The sequence below is a fragment of the Octodon degus genome, unplaced genomic scaffold (genome assembly GCF_000260255.1).
Source record: "Octodon degus isolate 3935 unplaced genomic scaffold, OctDeg1.0 scaffold00126, whole genome shotgun sequence".
NCBI classification, from domain to species: domain Eukaryota; kingdom Metazoa; phylum Chordata; class Mammalia; order Rodentia; family Octodontidae; genus Octodon; species Octodon degus.
Window position 1 is genome coordinate 3,354,526 of NW_004524702.1, and position 19,445 is coordinate 3,373,970.

Below are 19,445 nucleotides of genomic sequence, written 5' to 3' on the forward strand. Positions count from 1 at the left end.
AGACAGAGACAGATAGAGACAGAGACGAAAGAAGGAAAGAAATTGCCTGGCCAGGCACGGTAGTGCACTAATCCCAGCATCAGGGAAGCTGAGGCAAGAGGATCTCTGTGAGTCTAAGGTCAGCCTCGGCTACCTAGTGAGACCCTGTCTCAACATGCCAATAAGCGAATGAAAGAATTGAAAAGGCCCAACAGTGCTCAGGGTGCGAGGTTGTGGACGCAGACTCAGAATTGCTGGTGGTACCAGAAGCTCAGAGCACTGAGTGATTCCCTTGGAGACCTCAGGGATTAGGGCTGGGGCACCCTGACTGCAGACGAGGATGCAGGTTTCTGCACACAGTCGCCACTCCACGGTGCCACACACACACACACACACACACACACACGGCTCACGCGCTGTCCCCTCTTCCTCCCTCTCCCGCCTGCTCCCGCAGATGCCCAACACGGGCAGGATCGGCGAGGTGCTCCTGTGCACCTGCACCTTCAAGAACTCCCTGATGATCCCGCTGACCCACGTCAGGTTCTCTGTGGAGAGCTTGGGTCTCTCCTCCCTGCAGAGCATCGAGCAGGGGTGAGTTTGTGGTGCTCGCTGGGTGGGGGCGTGCCGGGACCAGGGCGGCCCGCAGGAGGCCCATTCCAGTCACTGAGGGCTCAGCCATCTCGCGCTGTGACTGCGTCTCTGCTCAGTGGACTGTCTTGCTGGTCAGTGGCTGGACGGACTGTCCCCAGCACACCGCTGCTTGCATCCTGCCATCTGTTTCCTCCTGAGTCATGCTTGTCTTTTCACATTAATTTGGTACAGTGTTAAATTATCCCTGAAAAATTGTTCATCACAGGCTCAACCCTTTTATGCCATTCTGGGGACTGAATCCGGGAGCTTGTGGGGCAGAAAGCACTCTACCACTGAGCCCCACGCCAGCCTCTCCTCCCTCCCTCCCTCCCTCCCTCAACACTCACCATTAGAACTTTGGACAACGTAGCTACATTACAATTTTAACCTATTCCTTTACTGACACCGAGTCTCCCATCGCCCCACGAATACAGATGTACTCTCCCATGCTCTCGCCAGAATTTCTGGCTGAAGTACCACTGAATGGGTTGTGGAGCAATGCAGAGCTTCACCTTTGCCAAATGATCTGTCCTAGCCATGGCCTGGGGGTGCACACCTGTCATCCTAGCACTCTGCAGACCGAGGCAGGAGGATAGCTGTGAACTCCAGGCCAGCTTGGACCATGTAGTGAGTTCAAGGCCAGCCTGAACTGAAAAGTAAAGAAAAACAAATCAGACCTTGCCACTTCCGGAGTGCGGGACACAGTCCCTCCAGTACAGTCAGCAGCCCGGATCTTGAGCGCTCTGGGCTCTGTGTGCTCTCCATCCCTTCATATTGCAAACCCAGGGCATCAGGTTGCGGTGAAGTCCCCGTACCTGTCGTCCAAGGAACTTGCAAGTTCCCACGTATCCTTTGAAAACTGCCAGGATGCAAACTGGTATTGCAGCCGGCTCTCTGGTGTCTCGGGGGAAGGCCTGGAGCCTTTCGGAGCCCGACAGCACACGGCTGCTGGAGCTGCTTCCCACAGATTCAGCTGTATGTTATAAACGCTTTGGTTTCCGGTGTGCAACTCTTGCATTCCTGGTTCGATTCCTTCCCAGATGTGCTGAGCTTGCTGCTTTTGTGGCTAGGACATTTCTCCTCTGTTGTCTGTTTGCTGGGCTGTGTACGAGCTAGTGCTTTGGGTACCCTGATAAAACCGTGAAAAGGACGTTACTGAACTCAGATGGTTTGCGACAATTCATTTTTATACTTGTTTTACTTTGTGTTTTGAGACACAGTCTTGCTAAGTGGCCCAGGCTGGCCTTGAACTCATGGCAGTCCTGCTGCCTCAGCCTCCCAAGTGCCGAGAACACAGGCACGCGTAGCACACTCGGCTGATTCTGGGTCAGGCCTGGGTCTAGGTCCCTGGGCCACCCTTTGGCCAGGGCTAGGCGGCCGGTCTGCTCACCTTGCCTTGGGGCCAGGGGGCCAGGGCCACCGAAGCCAGTGCTAGGGCCTGGACTCATCTTTCTCTCCTGGTGTCCGTGGCTAACTCCACATCTCTGTTGGAACTTTGTAGGACAGTGCCGCCTGGCAAGACCATCCAATCCCAAATAAGGTGCACGCCGGTGAGGGCGGGGCCCAGGAAGTTCATCATCAAGCTGAACTCCCAGCAGGTGAAAGAGATTCACGCGGAGAAGGTGGTGCTCATCACCCAGTAGCTCTGCCTATTACGCGCCAGGCAGGAGCCCCGGGCTTTGGGACCCCGCTTCCAGCGCCTCCTACGCAGCCTTACGCATAGATTGCGCATGCTCAGCTTTGACCACTCACGCACGCATGCACGCACGCATGCACGCACGCATGCACGCACGCATGCACGCACGCATGCACGCACGCATGCACGCACGCATGCACGCACGCATGCACGCACGCACGCACGCATGCACACACGCACGCATGCACACACGCACGCACACAGGACAGAGTCAGGAGCCAGGGGCACAAGAGAGTTTGAAGGCAGCCGCGCTGCTTGGCTGGAGCTCCCAGCCTCTCGGGCTGTGGCTTCCAAAAGCAGCGCGGGTGCCATGAGATCAGGAAGCCAGGGGCCCACGGCTGCAGGCAGAGCGGCCACACCGGGCCTGGGATGGCATCTCCTGGTGCCCTGGGTTTGCCTGCACAGGATCCCCCTGGATTTCCATGGCCTGTGGGTGGCCCTGCAGGGAGCTGCCCAGGGACACCCAGGTAGAAGTCTCAGAAGGTCTGGCTCAGGTGCAGCCCCGCCCCTCTGCCCGCCACCTAGAAGCCGCTTCTCTCCTGCTCCATCCGCTCCCAAGCTGCTCGTGATGATTGGGATGCCTTCAATTAAACTTACTGCTTCTGGCTGGACCTAGTCACTGTCCTTCACGCCACTGAGCTGCAGGGTGTCCCTGGGGCTGTGTCCTTGAACCCCCCCAGGTCTCCCACCCTGCGGGCTGTGTCCTGGGCAGGGCTGCATGGTGCAGAGTCAGGTTGTTCCGCGTCAGGCCAGTGTGTGGGGGTCAGCAGGGGCTGTCCCTGTGGGGGTTGCACATGGCACCACCACGGTGCAGCATCTGGGTGCCAAGAGGCAAAACCACACAGCTGTGGTGGGGGTCACATGACACCTGTGCACCAGAACATAGCACGGCAAAGTAGCCTCTCTGAAGCCCCCAAGGTGACCCATGAGGAAGGCACTTCCCCCAGGACCACAAGGCCGAGAGATCTGTTTATTCAGGAGAGAGGCCAGGCTCAGACCCACAGAGACTGCCTGGTGCTGATGCTCCAGGGAAAGTTCTGTGGCAGCTGCCACCATGGAGAGACGGTCACCACCATGTGTCCCCAGAGTGGGAGCACAGGCTCAGTTTAGACAGGTGACTCCCTCATGACCTAGGGGAGGGAGAGGCAGGCGTCATCCTCCCTGCCTTTCTTTCCAGTAACTGGAAACACAGGCAGCCCTGGCTGCCACCAACCTGTATAGAGGGCTTTCCCAAGGCCCCAGGGTTGTATGCACACCTCCTACTCGAGGTGACTTCAGTGACAATGACCATGATCCCTCCTTCCTGTGGGGACCAGGCCTGCTTCATCCCGTGTGAAGCCTTTTTAGTACACAGCTGGCCTAGGGCTGTTCAGAGTGCAGACCACAGAGGCCTCACAGCCAGCACCCGGTGAGCTGGTCTGGGTGTCTCCTCACCCCTCCCACGTGCCACACTCAGGCCGCTCTGCTTGCTGCTGCTAGGCCCAGCCACCACCCTATTGCAGGCTAGGCAGGAGCGCTCTGGGTGAGGGTTAGGAGGGGGTGGCCCTTGTCCCTGGAGGAGGTAACCACAAGGTCTGGGGGTCAGCCTGGGGACTGTGCTGGGACAAGTTGCTGTCACCAGAGAGCATCTGAGATGCCTGAGGTGAGGCCACTGCTCCAGACAGTAGCTGACCCTTTCTCCTGATGTCTGGAGAGGCCTAGACATGGAGGCTGGCAGGGCAGGCCTCCTCCAGGGCTGCTGCAGCCATTGCTGGGGACACAGCTAGAGGGACACAGGCCAGACGAAAGATGTTGGACCAGAAGCATGTTTCACACAGCAGCTACACAGAGGGGGCTTTAGCGGCTGTGGCAGTGAGCTCAGGGGCACAGGACACCCCGACACCCCTGTCCCATGCAGGCTGAGCTTTCCAGGCGGTGGTGGGGGTCCTGTCCCTGGGTCTAACTGTCTGCAGGGTGGGGCCGTTAGCTCTTCTTCATGGGACAGATGCACTCTCGGAGAACAGGCTGACCTGCAGGGGGTCCTGCTCAGCTGGCCACGTGTCCCTGCACCCCTCAGGAGGACATTCTCGTCCCATCATGAGTGGGTCTCCCTGGTGCTCCTTTGGGCAGCTCCAGGCTCCCTCAGGGAGGACCCCAGAGTTCTGGGCTGGGCATGACCTTGGGTCTAGCACTACTAGCCCTGTACATTCTCCATCCTGGAGGGTGCTCCCTGTGCATACATGATTGTTTGTGTGACTGGGGGAGTGTGTATGTCGGGGGTCCTCTCCCCTGGAGGGAGTTATGGTGGCCATGTCTTCCTTCACCAAGACAGGCAGTGGGCCAAGGTCTGCTGTCCTGATGCTCTGAGTGCTGCATGAACTTAGAGAAGCCCAGTGTCATCCGCTGCCCTGTCCCCCAGCCCAGGGACAGGCAGGCAGGAGGGCCCAGGGCAGAGGGACGGGCTGGGCGGGGCACCACAGCCACACGCAGGCCCAGCTGGCAGCGGCCCTTAGTGCACAGTCACAAGGGCAGCTAATCATCTATCTCCTCCACGTCCACGTTCTTGGCCTCCGATGGCTCCTCTGTGCTCTCGGTGTTTTCTACGTCGATGTCGGAGTGGGATGCCTGCCGTACCAAGTCCTTGTCAGGGGGGATCTCCGGCTGTCCCGAGAAGGGGTTGCACCAGCTGAGGGAAAAGTCCCCGCCGAAGGTGTCCTTTGCCAGCTGCCAGTGGCACACCTGCTGCCGGGGCTGGTCCTTGCGCTGCAAGCGCTCGATGCCCTGGGGAGAATGGAGGCCACGTCAGCACGTCTGTCCCTGAGGGTCCCTGCAGGCAGGGCCTGGGGGGGCCAGGGTAGCAGCACAGCAAGCAGGCCCCCACTTCCTGCCAGCGCCAGCCCTCCTCCCTTGGGGAAGGGCCCAGGTGTGACACCCAGCTCCCCAAGGCGACTGTCCTGGGTGATATGGCCCCTCCCTAGGCTTCCAGCTGTTCCCTCCCGGTGGGGCTGTGAGCCTGACGCAAGGAGGCAGGGCAGGCAAAGGGGTGTGCAGGACACACACATGCCGTGGCAGGCAAGGCCGCATGCGGGCAGCCGGCAGGCACAGGCTCATGGGGCGCAGGGCCAGCGGCGGGGCAGCTCATGCAGGTGGAGATGCTGCGCGGCCTCTCCCAGCTGCCCACTTACCTGTCTCTGAGTGCCGGCTGCAGCGTGGCCACCAGGCCACAGAAATAGGGTGCTGGGCAGAGGGAGCCCAAAGGGATTAAGGACACAGCCAGGTCGTGACCGCTCTGGAGGCACAGACCCCCCGGGGCCTCTGCCTTCATCTCTTCTGCAAGCAGAGGGGACTGGCCGGAAGTGTGCAGGGCATTTGCACAGCTCAGGTCCACCTGGGCAGGGTCTTGTGTGCCTACTTCTAAATTTTCTGTTCCCCACAAGAGCCTTCCATATGGGGAACAATCCTGTTATGCAGACAGAGAAACTGAGGCACATGCAGTCACAGAGATTTAAGTTTCTTGAAAAACAAAACAACAACAACAAAAACATAGGAAGTTAAAGGATAGGATCTGAGTTTCTCTTTCTAAGCCACTTACGAAGTATCCTAGAGAACAGGGAAGCTTTGCAGGAGGGGGATGAAGATGCCACTGTGACCAACGACTGCCACCAATAAAGCCTTTGCCACGGCACCTCCCGATACGCCCAGGACAGAACCACAGGGCCTCCCAAAGCCTCACCACCCTACTTGGATCAGGAGAAACCATCGATTGCGAGCTGAGGGCTTCTCCGTATGCCTGGCCTCCAGTCAGAACAGCGGCCAGAGTCTGTGAGGAGACTTTGGGAATCACAGAAGCACGCTTGTGCAGCAGCACGAAGGACTCTGATGGCCCGGATGGTGCACTTGAGGGTGGTTCATTTCATGGCGCATGCATTTCACCTCAATTTAAAATAAGGTCAGACCACGCCAACTAGAGAAAAACTGAAACATGGTCACAAGCTGGAGGTGACCACAGAGCTGTGACAAATGATGCCATGTGGGGCCCCAGAGTAGAAAAGGACGTTAGAGGGACTGCAGAAATGGAAGGTGTGCAAGAGGCCATGGAAAGAGATGGCGATTGACTGCTGTGGCCATTCAAACACTTCAGGCAGGATTCCTGCGGACTTGGAGATTTCCTGTTACCGCATCTTCTTTTTAAACATAGACCCGACTTGAGAGGGTACTCTGGCTAATGTACATTTCTAGTGTTTACAGACACTAGCTGTGTACGTGTAGTAACGTCACAGAAATGCGTCCTTACACTGTGACTTCTCACCTAGCACAGCTCTTTCACCAAGCTGTAAAAACAAAACCTTGTATCCACTCGGGAACAATACCCACAGTTATTCCCTCACTCTTTGGACAGTTTAGTCAAATGAGTTTACAGCTATTAGGAATCACGGCACAGTTGACTGGGGTTTTGTCTGTCTGTCTGTCTACCTGTCCTGGTGCCCTCCCCAACCCATTTGGGTACAGAAAAGCAGTGGAGGTGGCCACAGCTAATGATGCAGTTCTCACTAGGTTGCATAGAGCTGGTGCTACATAGTGGAAATCAACTACTGTATAATTCTTAAATGGAATTTTAATTTGAAAGCTTTGCTGATTTTAAGTGTATGCATTTTGTATTAAAATATTCATATAATAAAGATGGTGATTCGATCTTTTACATGTACAGTAGTACGACGCGCTGCCACAAATCCCCCTCAGAACATCTCCCTTCGCCTCCACACTTCTCCCGTAATCTCACTCCCTTTCTGCAGCAGCTCTGGGGTCCTCTTTCCTGAGTGTCTGTACAAAGGTGATCAAAACCACAGACTGCTGCTGCTGCTGCTGAGTGCTGCCCACCGGAAGGCCGGGTTGGGAAAACATGCCCGTGTCACATCCACAGGACTCACGCGTCTGGCACAGGGGGACTTCTGGTTCTTCCCCAAAGTTAAAATGACCATGAAAGGAAAATGCCTCAGAGCAGCTGAGGACCCCAAAGCAGCCAGGCAACACAGCTGGGCCAGCCGCTCCTGCCTTGGAGGGTACAGCGCCCAGGGTCTCTGCTTTGCTGAGAACCAGTGCTGCGCAGGTCACTGGCGGCTCTCTTGAAGGAGGTGTGGGCCAGTGTCTTGTTTGGCTGTGAACTCTGCCTTCGTGAAGAGGTCTTGCCATGTCCCCGTAGCTGGCTCCTGGTGAATTCTGTCCCTTTTCAGAGGTGACCGGGGTTGAATCTATCTTTTTTTTTTTAATAATAAAATTTTATTTTTTCCAAATGTACACCTGGTTCAGCCTATTCATCATGCGTCTTCACCAGCGGCAGGAGCATCTCCACCCTTGGTATTTCTGGTATAAATAACTTGAGCTCTGTGCTTTGAAACCAACTTGATAAGCCCTTTACTAAGGAGCTCCTGAAGGGCTGCTCTGGCCAGTGATCCACGGATCTTCAGTCTCTCAGAGACCACAGCAGGCGTTATGAGTTTATAGTTGGGAACTTCCTTACAGAGTTTGTCGTAAGTAGCTTAATCAAACAGAACCAAGTTGTTCAGCTTGTCCCGAACTTTGCCTTTGGATCACTTCTTCTTTATGGCCTTGCCCCCAGATTTGTTCACTGGGTCTTTGTCTTTCTTGGCCGACTTTCCGGCATCTTTCTTCTTCTTGTCGTCTTTGGGCGGCATCATGGAGCCCAGAGAGCAGCCGCCACCACTGCAGGCCCATCAAGATGTCGCGGATCCATCTTTTTTAATTTGTCGATACAGAGTCTCGCTATGCAGTTCAGACTCGCAGTGATCCTCTTGCCTCAGCCTCCCCAGCACAGGTATTATAGGTATGTACTATTACTCTCTTATTTGGGGGCCGGCATGGCGTGTGGTAACAGGGACCGAACTCAGGACCTTGCACTTGCCAGGCAGGTGCTTAGACCACCAAGCTATCTCCCTAGTCCTGGATCCATCTTTAAAAAGTCCAAGAGACAGCCCTTTTGGTGCTAGGCCCACAGATGGAGACCATAGGCCAGGACGTGAGCCTCTGGCGACTCCACTCACCAGCCCTGGCTGCCACTCCACTTGGGCCCCTTGATTTCATCTTATTGCCGTCCAGGCTGGATCTGCCACACAGGTGCCCTTGGTTGAGACAGCTCACCAAGGAGACAGTGAGTGACGAGCCCTGGGCTTTCTCCCCTTGTTGGGGAGGCCACAGTTATGGGGAAGGGGCTCAGTGGCAGCTGCGTAGTGGGGGATCTACTTGCCACCCTGGTGGCACAGCTCACGCTGTACCAAGCGAGCACCAGTGCCAGTGGGCAGCAGCACAATGTGCAGGCGGCCCTGCCAGCCCTCTCGTGCAGCACAGCCAGGAGGCCACAGCCCGCAGGAGGGTACTCTTCCATCAGGGCTCCTGGCTCCTCGGTGGGGCTGGGGCTCAAGAATGTGCCTTGCCATTGCAAGCCGCGTTCTGCAGCCCCGGAGCTGGCCCCTGGGATGGAGGACCCGTCCTGAGGGTGCTTCGAAGCTGTCTACACAGGCCATGGCTTCCACACCTGAGCAGGACAAAACAGGAAGAAAGCGTGCAGAGCAAATGCCACACACTTGACCTAGAACGGCCTCCAAACACCAAAGCTCTGCCACCTCGAATCAGCCCGACTCTGGGCTCACGTATCTGCAAGGAGAGGTCACCCTGCCTGGAAGCACGAGCGGTGACCTCTTTCCCTCACTGAACACAGTGGGGACCCTGGGGCACCATGCAGAGGTCGGGTACAGGTCTCCCTCTCTCAAGATTGTCTGCTCTCTGCCCCACGCCCCAGAGATGCAGGCCTTTCTTGGGAACTGAAGCAAGTCACAGTGAGGGACTGCAAACCATTTAATGATCCACACAAGGCGGGGGTGTGGTCCAACAACTGAGTGCCGAAGCGGAGAGGACCCCAGCTCACATCCCACCCATCTGCATGGTGACCGGGAGACAGACAGCAACGCCAGGCAGGTTTGGAAAAGTTTTATTGCATCGTTTCCATGTGGAAGCACTGACTGAATTGAAAAGAGGCAGCGTGTTCCACTTTGGGAAGGATCAGAGGGTGGGATTCCCCCTACCCAGGTTTGGACTGAACAAAACTCATCCCCGCCCCCACCCGAGCCAAAGCGAAAAGGGGAGGTTTGTGGCAATTGCTTAAAAAAACCAAATCAGTGTGTGGAACTCAGGGATCCTCAGTGGTCCTCGAGTTTTGGGGCCCTTTCCCCCAGCTCATGACCCCCTCAGAGGAACCTAAGCCAGGAGTGCCCCCCCTGCAAGGCTGGCTGCTCCCTGTGGCAGCGCTGCAGAGCCCAGCCAGCAGATGCCACCCGTCACCCTCAGGGACATGCCCAGTCCGGCCAGGGCAGGGGTTGCCTGCCCCACGCGAGACGCGGGTCTGTGGTGCTTTCCTCCAAAGCAGCACTGCTGCCTGGCCGTCTCCCGGGAGGGAACACTGGGCGGGTGGGGGGGGGACGGACGCGACGAAGGGACATGGAGCTGGCGTGAAACTGCCTGTCTTCCTGATTGTATAAGGCATTTTGAACTAGAAAACTGTCCTTCCTGTGCTTCCAGAGTCCGAACCCAAGCACGGTCCCTCACCACCGCCTCTCCCAGCCCACCCATCAGCATGGGGGGCGGGAGCGGCGGCAAGCTTGCGGAACACACGTGTCCACGGGGACAGGCGCCGTCCCGGCCCGCCACCGGGCCCTCCGGGGCCAGCGGTATCTTCCGTGAGGTGACTCCCAGGCCCTGGCACAGAGGACGTCTCGTTCAGTTAATACAAGTGGTACCGCTCGGGGCTGCACCGCCTCGTTAGTCACGCCAGACAGACAGCAGAGAGGAAGCCAGACGCCAGAGGTGATTGTAAAAGAAAAAGAGCAGCTTCGGTCATCAGAAAATCAAAGAATGATTTTTTAAAAAAATAAAACATGAGGAGTTTTTTTTTTCTCTGCAATGCTCAGCCATTTTACTTGAGACATAAAAAAGTTCTCAGGAGTCGTTTTGCTTTTCGGTCTACACATTCATGAGAACGGGTCGGGCGAAGTGTCGAGGCGCGTGTCCGGGCAGCGGGGCCAGGAGGGCCTCAGACCACGTACTGGTACGGGTCGGCCTTGCCTTGGTCTGGCGTGGCAAAGGGGCTGGCCCAGCCCAGAGAGAAGGGGTGGCCGAAAACGGCTTTCATGTTCATCCATTTTGTTTTTTTAGCCCATCTTCTCTCTTCCTTTTTCAACTGTTCTATGCCCTGAAAACGAGAACAATCGCACTTTCAGTCACACAGTCTGTTGCTGGGCTCTGGGGAGGGGTGGCCACTGCCTGGGGTGACCGCAGGGACTGCTTCATTTTGAGGCCATGAAGCTACCTACACGCAGTTTTCTTCCTGTTTTTCATAGGAAGTGTCATTTTTTAAAAAATCCCTTTTTGGAGGAAACATATTTACAAATCCCTCCAAGAGGGGAGGGAAAATGAGCCAATCAGTGGTCCCTAAGCCATTCCTGCCCTCACGGGCAGTGGCTGTGCAAAGCCTCGGTGTAGGCAGGAGCTCACCATCACCACAACCAATGAGGTTTCACTCCAGGGGTAGATCGGGGGAGTCCAAGCTACTGTGACAAAATAAATAAAAAAAAAAAAAAAAAAAAAAGACAAAGAAAAGAACAAAAAGCAAGAAATCGAAGGCTGTCTGGCGCTGAGCCGCAAGTGTTACTGGCCCATGGCCAAGAAGCAGAGTCAAGAAGGCACCAGGGAGTCGGCGGCGGCAAGGGTTAGTACAGGTGAGAGGCGCGGCTGGCCTAGTGCAGCGGTCGCTTCACACAGCCAGTGGAGGGCAGGGCCTGCCTAGGCCCTTGAGCAAGGGCAGTGGCCCATCGGGCGCCACTGCCATGGTTGCAGGTGGGGGGCGGGAGGCTGGGAGGGCAATGTCATGGGGCACGCAGCTCCCACTCGCCTTTCCTTTCCAGGACTCCTGCCAGGCAAAGCACCCAAGGCAGCAGGGCCTGCGTGCTGCCAAGTCCCCAGAGGGTTACTCACTGCCTGCCGGCTGACCTTTCTACAGACCCTCTTGGCCACCACACTGCTTCTCACAGAAGGGCACGAGCTGGAACCCCTGACCATAAGCTGCAGGCACCAGCCCTGTGCTCGCACAGCACGACCCCTGCTTGTGCCATGGGTGTGTGTGTGTGTGTGTGTGTGTGTGTGTGTGTGTGTGTGTGGTGGCTGTCATCCTGGGAGCCTCTGCACGACCCTGGCGCCGGACACTGCCTGAGCAGCCACAGGAGTTGTGAGGTTGGGCCACATGCCTGAGACAGGGCCATGAGCTCTGTCCCCTGGAAACAAGCTCCCCTTCATCCCAGAGCCCCATACAAAAGGACAAAAAACCTACATTCCAGCCCAAGGCTCCTGGCCTCAACAGGGAGGGCGGGAGGTAGCAGTGGAGCAGGTTCTGGTCTGGGCCAGAATGGAGGGGCCCCACTGACACAGAGCTCCCTGCCTTGGAGGCTCTGCTCTGGGCAGCTGGCCTTGCCCGTCCCAGCCAGGTCAGGACCTTTTTCCCAGTGGGGCATCCAGATGGAAGGGCATCCCCATGGATGTGTGCGCAGAGGGTCGATGGGTAGGGAGGAGGTTGCCCCGGTCTGCAACGGCAGAGCGTGGGCACTGCCACCTACCGTCTCGTCCGTGCAGATAGAGTGCACCTGTGTCCCGAACATCACTGATGTGAAGATGAGGAAGAGCAGTGCCTCGAAGCACAGCAGGATGAGGAGGATCACCGTGGTAGGTGGGGAGAAGGAGCTGCACTCTGCAAGAGAGGGACAGCTTGGAGCTGCTCTGTGCCCGGAAGGCCCCAGGGCTCTGACCTGGGCAGAGGCTTCCTGTGAAGCCTGTGCAGAGGTGCAGCTAGCAGCTACTGCATGGCTGCCAGATGCTGCACAGCAAGGGGCAGGCATGGCCCTCTTTGCATCACTGACCCCAGGGCCAAGGCTGGACAGTTGGTGGAAGAGCACAGGATGCTGCAGGTGCTTTCCACAGCGCCCCCACTGGGGTCAGTCCCATCAAGCCGGTGCTCTGGCACTGCCAGCAGCTGTGGAGCCAGAAGCAGTTTGCCCCTGTGCAGGGTTTTGGGTCTGAATGAAGCCCATGAGAAGCCAGGGTGGACAGGAAACAGCACCTAGGGCAGCTAAGGCACCTTCCACCCACCCTGGGGCCCCCAGGAAGTCACTGGTGGGAAGCTCTGGCAGCTCCAGGGTGGGGTGAGAGACTTCTTTCCCAGATGCCCCAGATCTCTCAGGCCTGGATGGGGAGTTCTGGGTGCAATGTCCTGTGACCCGAGCACCTGCTGACCCTGCCTGCCCACCCCCAGGGAATGGCCCCTCTTTTCCTCCTGCTCAGAATCTGCCCATCTTGCTGCCATCCAGCTCTGGGGGCCACAGACTTCATCCTGCTCACAGCTCCCCGAGTAGCCTGGGCCCTGCGGCCAGCAGAACCTGGCAAGAGACCACTTGAGATCTGGTTCTCCCTGTTCATCAGGGTCTGCCACCTGGCTGGAGGGTGGGCCCTGCCATGCCTGCCCACTGCGGGCCAATCCCTGGCAGTGGGAGCTGGGCTTGGAAAGGCAGCATACTGATGTCAGGGGCAGGCTCCACCTCCTGCCGAGGGCCCTGCCCTTGGGACAGCCCCTTATGGTTTATACAAGCTCCCAAGGCCCAACAGCACGGCTAGGGCTAAGCAGTGGTGACCGGGCTGTCACCCATGGAGACTGTGAGGAAGTGTCCTCCAGCCACCCCCACCCCCCGGGGGTCCTGACCAAAGGTGACCAGTATGTGGCTGAACACAGCTGAACACCTTGCTCTGGCCAAGGTGACACAGAGGCTCTCTTCTTAGCTGGGGGTCCTGAGGGCTGGCCAGGTGGGGTGCACTCCCCATCCCGAAGGCTTGCTGTGAGGCACTGCACTAGCCCCTGCCAGCGCTTTTTCCACACTGCTCAGTGCTGGCAGGTGCCAAGAGTGGTGTCTGCTGATCTGCTTCTCTAGGCCCTTGGCCTCCAGGGGGGAGCATATGCGAGGCCACCAGGTGGCCAGAGCTCCCCGGAGACCCTCAGTCCCCACCTGCCCTACATGGGCCTGGGCCAGGAAGCCCGAGGCCAGAGGCAAAGGAAGAGTGAAGCCTCTGGTGTGGGATGGGAGCCCAGTGGGGAAGCTTACACCCCTTTGAGCCATCAGCCTCAGTTTTTGAACTCTATTACTAGCGTATGTTGTGATACATAATAATTACATATTATATGTAAGTTTTAGAGAACTGGTACATACACAGGCTGCACCTTTTGTGCATGTGTGTGTGACAGTAGGGAATGAACGCAGGGCCTCAGCATTGAGCTACACGCCTAGCCCTCTTTTGCTTTTTGAGACAGGGTCATCTGTATTCACTAAGCTGTCCAGGTTGGGCTTGAACTTGCAGCCCTTCTGCTTCAGCCTTCCAGAGTGCTGGGCCTATAGGTGTGCACCACCATGCCTGGCTCCATGTGGCACCTCAGCCACCGCCTCAGAGCTCTGGGTGGCTTCGAGCCCGCCCCTCCTCGGGTCTGCTGTTCCCTTCAGGCTCTGTGCGGCTCTCTGGCTGGACTTCCTTCCTCGGCACCTGCACACATGGGTGGGCCCCTTCCAAAGGGTCTGTGATCTCCACGCAAATGGGTGAGTATCTGTATGAGCAGGCTGAAACCACCACCATGAAAAAAATGAACACAAAACCTCCATGTGATAAGCAGAGAGCTCAAATTGTACGCCTGCGAGGACCGGAGGAAGAATGCTTGCCTAGCGTGTGCCGTCGGACAAAGACAGCACTTCGTCCCAGAAGAGGGGGGCTCTCCCGAGCAGCAGCTCCTTGCCCAGCTGCAGGCCTGTGCGCTGCTCCCTGCATTACCTGTTATAGGACTGACCGTAAGCGGCTGCTCTTTTGCATGGAGGGAGACCAGGGCCTCTGTCAGTCCTGCCTTGGCACCAAGAGGTGACACCCCCCCCCCCGGTTACGCCCCTGCTACTCACTCGTCCAGTCTTCTTCAAAGCAGTGCAGGAAGTGGAATCCCACCATGATGAGGGCATGCAAGGATATGAGCGCTATGTACATCTGAAACGGCAAGGGGAAGACCCTGGGCTGAGGTACTTGGCACCTGGTGACTCGCGCGGCCCTTCCTCCCACCATGGTCTGAGGGGCAGGTGGCACTGGGTGTGACCTTCCTGCCTGAGCTCCCCTGCCTTTGGCAGGTCCCCAGCGCTCTGTGCTCAAGTGATGGGCCTTTGTTGAGCTGCAGCTTCTAAAGGGGCAGTGTTGAGGGGATGGCACCAGGGCCTTCTGGCAGGGCGGGCAGGTAGACACTCACTGTAAACAGCACGAAGAACTTCTGGTTGTTCTCGCCGACGCAGTTGTTGACCCATGGACAGTGGTGGTCCATCTTGCGGATGCACCGCTTGCAAACACTGAAAGAGCCCAGTCAGCCCTTTAGGGGTGTCCCATGGCATGTGGCGGGGGAGGGGAGTGAGGTCCCAGCTCCAGCTCTTGGCTAGGAGGCAGCTTGAGGCTCTAGTGCGCTTTGCTGTTAGCAGTGCTGAGCCCATGACCACCCGTGTGGCACAGCATGCCTCCTCCTGTGTGCTGGGCTGCAGCTCCCTGACCCCACAGCCCCTCTGCCCCCTCCCACCCCACCAGCCAGCCTCTGAGCCCCTGCTCTTCTGCTGGTGTCCTCTCCCAGTAGGGCTTTTAAGCCTGTGCTTAGGAACAGTGTGGGCTCTGACAGAGGTGCAGCGTGGGCACAGAGTTTAAAGGACCCCCACAGTGGCAGTCCCCACCCGTGCCCACCCAGGGGTACTGGGAAGCAGGCAACATGAGGGTAGGCTCCAGGGTTATGTGTGGGGCAGGGCACTGCTTCTGATGGCCCCAAGAGTGTGTGCAGCCTGAGAGGTCAGTGCTGGCCCAAAAGTTGGTCCTCAACTTAGAGGACTGGTGTGGGGCTCTCTGCAGGGAGGAACTGCTTCCCTGCATGGCCTGGGGCGTGGGAAGGACCTCCAACACGGTCCTGCTATGTTACACAGGGAGTGCAAGGACCAGCGTGGCCCTCAGACAAGGCCAAGGGCATTCCCTGTTCACTGAGTAGGCCTGCCGGCCCAGGCCAAACACACAGTGCCCCCTCCGCTCTCTGGTCGGGGGACAGGAGCCCTCGTCTACCCTTCAGCTTGGCAGAGCTGCCTGTCCCCAGAGGGACCCTCAGCCACGGGCCAAGCTCCTGGAGCACTAGACAGGGTGTGCATTGACAGTCACCTAAGCGCCAATGCTTTAGAGAAAGGACCTCTGTGGTCTCCAGGCCACTTCTCCTCTCCTCCTCCTCCCATTTTCCAGGATTGTGCCAGGGAAGGCCCACCCAGCTCACAGGCTCCTCCCGAGTGCCCATGTGTAGTCCCTGGGGCTCCAGGCCCTTTCTTGATGTGCAGCCCCAGGGAGCTGACTGGGCCTCTCCCGCCCATCGCAGGGCCTTGTAGCAGAGATGCAGCTGCCACCCATGGGGCTGTGTCTCTCAGGCTGAGGTATGAAGGACAAAGGCAGCCATGCCTGCGGGAGGCCCTGGGACCGGGTGCTGAGCCCAGGGCCATGCGCAAGAGCTCAAGAAAGCAGCCTAGAAATAAGAGAACACAAAGGACCAGGGGCCACGGCTAGACGCGCAGGTTTTCTCTTCACGCACACCGGCAACGACAGGACCACAGGTAGGATCAGCAGAGTATGACCTGCTGCCCTCAAGGAAGTGGCCTTGGGAAAGCTGAGCAGTGCAGCGCGAGGAGCAGGGACCAGAGGGCAGATTCCACGAGGGGTCGGGGCAGGAGACACAGGTCCTCTACTGGACACCAAAGAACGAACACGAAATGCCCACAGCCAGTGCTGCATGAAAATCCTGGTGACCATCACCCTGGCGCAGAAGCAGAGGGGCCTGCCTCAGCCTGGCCAGGAGAAGGCCATCCCTCCCCAAGAACCACCATGCAAGAGTCCTTGGGGTTGGCCGTGGGCATGGACTCCGCCAGGTGGATGCAGCAGCAGCAGCAGTAGCTGCTGCAGGGATGAGGAGCCTGCAGGGTCTGAGGCCTTGTGAGCACACTCAGGCCTGGCACAGATGGCCACTTCCATGGCTGGCACCAGCCTCAGGGCTTGGGCACAGCAAGCAGACCCAGGCCTTCTTGGGTGCAGGGCTGAGGCCCCCATGGCCAGGCCACCAAGCATATCACGAAGTACTGTTGCTGGCACTGTGCCTGAGCAGCAGCAGGCTGCCTGCCACACCCCGGGGCTCCTTGGCACCACACAGCGCCCACCTGCCCATGTCACCATGATGACAGCATTCAGTGCCCAGGAGGCGGGAAAGCAGGGGTGGCATGGGGCAACAGAGGGCACAGGCAGGAGGGCAAGGGGCCACTGTACCCCACACTCCCCTCTGCAGAGCCCAGCCTGGCAACCCCGCAGGTACACTGTCTCTCTCACCAAGGGACTTCACCTGGCATGTCTGGCAACGTGCAGGTATTTATGTCAAAACCTCACAAGCAGCCTGGCTCACAGTGGGCAAAGCTGGGCTCAGAGCAGAGCATGTGGAGCCCACTTCCACCACAAAGCAGCCCAGGCAGGTGGGGTTTCCATGGCTGCCCCTGAGCCCCAGAGTGGCAGGGAAAGGAAAGGGTGGCTGATGTCCCCACATTGGGCACCCAAGATACAAGCCCCATAGGGACAGCAATCCCACTGGCCTCTGCTCACACTCCTGGGCTTGCCCTTGAGCAGGCAGCCAGGAAGAAGAGAGCAGCAGGGATGGGGGCCAGGCAGGCACCCAGGACGGAGGTGCCAGAGATGAGCCTGCCTTGTGCACAGCGGCCATGGCGGCCAGGCAGGTAAGCCACCTCTCACTCAGGTCTTTCATGCCCCCCAAATGCTGACAGGATGACCCTGAGAGCAGGCTCCCCCCTCCTCACGGGCAGAAGGGAGACCAGGGATGCTCCCGTGTCTCATGACGAGCATTTCAAGTTCTTCCCTAACAGTGCCATGCGACGTTTGCGGAAGACACCTGAGAGATGAGAAGACAGAACGAGTAGCAGGGCTAAGCTGTGGCTGGCTGGCCCTCTGCAAGCTGCTGCGGAGGTCTTCTCTCCAGCACAAGTCCTCACTCTAGGCACAGATGGCAAAGAAATGACCTCGTTTTTGATTTTTCTTGAGACAGGGTCTTGCTATGTAGTTCAGCAGAGCTAGAACTCACTATGCAGCCCAGGCAGGCTTCAAACTTATGGAGATCCTCCTGCCTCTGCCTCCCAAGTGCTTGCAAAATGATCTCTAAGGTACCCTCTCTTGGCAGCCCTTGTCAGGAGGATATGAGGTGGAAGGAAACCCAGTGTGCACGCTGCGCCCAGCAGTGAGCTGCGAAGCCCACGGTGCGAGCGAGCGAGCGTGCATGGCGGGGCGGCCCGTGTACCTGCAGTGGTGAGCGCGGTCAGGCTTGATGCTGCAGCACTTGGGACACTTGTACACCACCTGCCCGGGCTTCAGCTGCAGGCTCTCGATGAACTCCTTGGTAGCATTTCCCTTGGGCACTGCCCCCTGAGGAGAGGGCAGGGTCAGGGCGGGCGGCGCTGCCAGCCCAGCGAGGTCGCTCTGGGGCTGCCAGCACACCTGCGCACGCACTGTTCGTAGCGACACAGACATGGAGGACACCCTTCCTACAGCTGCCGACGCTGCTATAGCTGTTGTGTCTTCCTTACTCTAAGGCCATTGTCAGGAACCCGCTCTTCCCTGTCAAGCCTTGAGGCCATGTGTTGCCCTGGTTCTGGGTCCATGTTTAATATCCTGGTGGGGTGTGGTCTGCCCCACTGTGCGCAGCTTAGATCACAGTTCACTTTCCCCTGCCCAACTGTCAGCTCAGAACGGTTTGATGAGCCGTACGCACTGGAATCAGGTTGTGCTGGGTTTTACTTTTCGGTAGTAAGATCACTCTATGTCACGCGGTCAGCATCTGTGTTAGTGCACAGGAAACCCACGGGTGTCTGTGCCACCGCCCAGCTGGGCTGCGCTCACCTTCTGGCTGGCCACTCTCTGGGGGAGCAGGCTGCCCAGGTGCGGAGGTCCTGGCAGCTAGGCTGTCCTGATCCTACTTGGTGCTGAGCCTACAACCCGCTGCTGGCTGGGACCCGAGAGTCGACCTTAGGACCCTCTTGGGGGACTGGCAAGTCAGGCTGCAGAGCTTGCAGGTGCAAAAAGCTCAAACAGGAGGCAGCAGCTGTCTACACAGGGGAGTCAGAGAGGTTTAAGTTGAGAAATCTGAAGTTTAAAACCAGTGTAGAGGAATCTGTCTGCAATCCTGGCTGCTCAGAAGGCTGAGGCAGGAGGACTGCCAGGTGTGAGGTCAGACTGGGTAGCTCAGTGAGAGCCTGTCTCAAACACAAAACAGATAGGGCTGTGCTGCAGCTCAGTGGCACTGTTGCCTAGCAACTGTGAGGCCTGGGTTCCCACCCTACACAGCCAGTGAGAAGAAGCAGCTACTGCAGGTTCATCCTACCACATGGGAAAGTCCTCTAAACGGAGGCCAAGGGGACAGGAGGCACTGGGAAGAGCAGAGCAGTGTGCTGCCACAGCCTGCAGGGTCACAGCAGGGTCAGAGCCAGGCCTCCCGATGACTGGGCTTTCTTCACAGGGAGGCTGAGTCCCTTTGTGACAGCAGGGCTTGCTGCCTGTGCTATGTGGACCAGGTCAGAGCAGGGATGGATAGAACTCGACACTCAGGGTCACTGTGACAGCCCAGGACACTGGCAAATGAGCCACAGGGACACAAAGAGGAGGGACACGGCATAGTTGCAGGGGATGGGAGAAGACGGGCACTGGCTGGCCGTGTGGCCCCTTGAGCCCTCAGGAGCCCTGGAGGGCACCCAGTGAGCATGTGACCTGGTGCTGAGGCCTGCAGTACCAAGGGATGCCCAGGACAGTGTCACAGGGTGGCATGCACAAGGGGAACCCGTGGCTACACTTCTGGAATGTTCTATCAAGAACCTGCGCTAGTGGCTTTTGCAATAAGGGAACTCATAAAAGATGCAGGCAAAAAAAAAAAAAAAAAAAAAAAAAAAAAAAAAAAAAAAAAAAAAAAAAAAAA

The 19,445-nt window shown here is 57.8% G+C and overlaps 2 protein-coding genes and 1 pseudogene across 6 annotated transcripts in view; 1 reads left to right on the forward strand and 2 right to left on the reverse strand.

The window, feature by feature from the left end:
• The window catches only part of Tgm4 (transglutaminase 4), a 17,437-nt gene extending 15,063 nt beyond the window's left edge, over positions 1-2,374 (forward strand). Inside the window, exons 13-14 of the mRNA XM_004640764.2 lie at positions 434-570; positions 2,111-2,374. Of these exons, the coding sequence (XP_004640821.1) occupies positions 434-570; positions 2,111-2,252 (279 nt within the window). The 3' untranslated portion in view covers positions 2,253-2,374. The remainder of the gene's footprint in view (positions 1-433; positions 571-2,110) is intronic.
• A 113-nt stretch (positions 2,375-2,487) lies between these two features.
• The window catches only part of Zdhhc3 (zinc finger DHHC-type containing 3), a 37,584-nt gene continuing 20,626 nt past the window's right edge, over positions 2,488-19,445 (reverse strand). For 2 of the 5 annotated variants that reach the window (XM_023700761.1, XM_023700762.1), the window contains 6 exons: positions 17,778-17,902; positions 14,667-14,763; positions 14,332-14,413; positions 11,962-12,092; positions 5,470-5,744; positions 2,491-5,065 (listed from right to left, as the gene is read on the reverse strand). In XM_023700761.1, the coding sequence (XP_023556529.1) occupies positions 4,885-5,065; positions 5,470-5,744; positions 11,962-12,092; positions 14,332-14,413; positions 14,667-14,763; positions 17,778-17,902 (891 nt within the window). In that variant the 3' untranslated portion in view covers positions 2,491-4,884. Of the gene's footprint in view, positions 5,066-5,469; positions 5,745-9,271; positions 10,545-11,961; positions 12,093-14,331; positions 14,414-14,666; positions 14,764-17,777; positions 17,903-19,445 lie in introns of those variants that run through there. The other 3 variants (XM_023700763.1, XM_023700764.1, XM_004640667.2) reach the window with 3 other exon arrangements.
• On the reverse strand, positions 7,594-7,977 carry LOC105743462 (annotated as a pseudogene).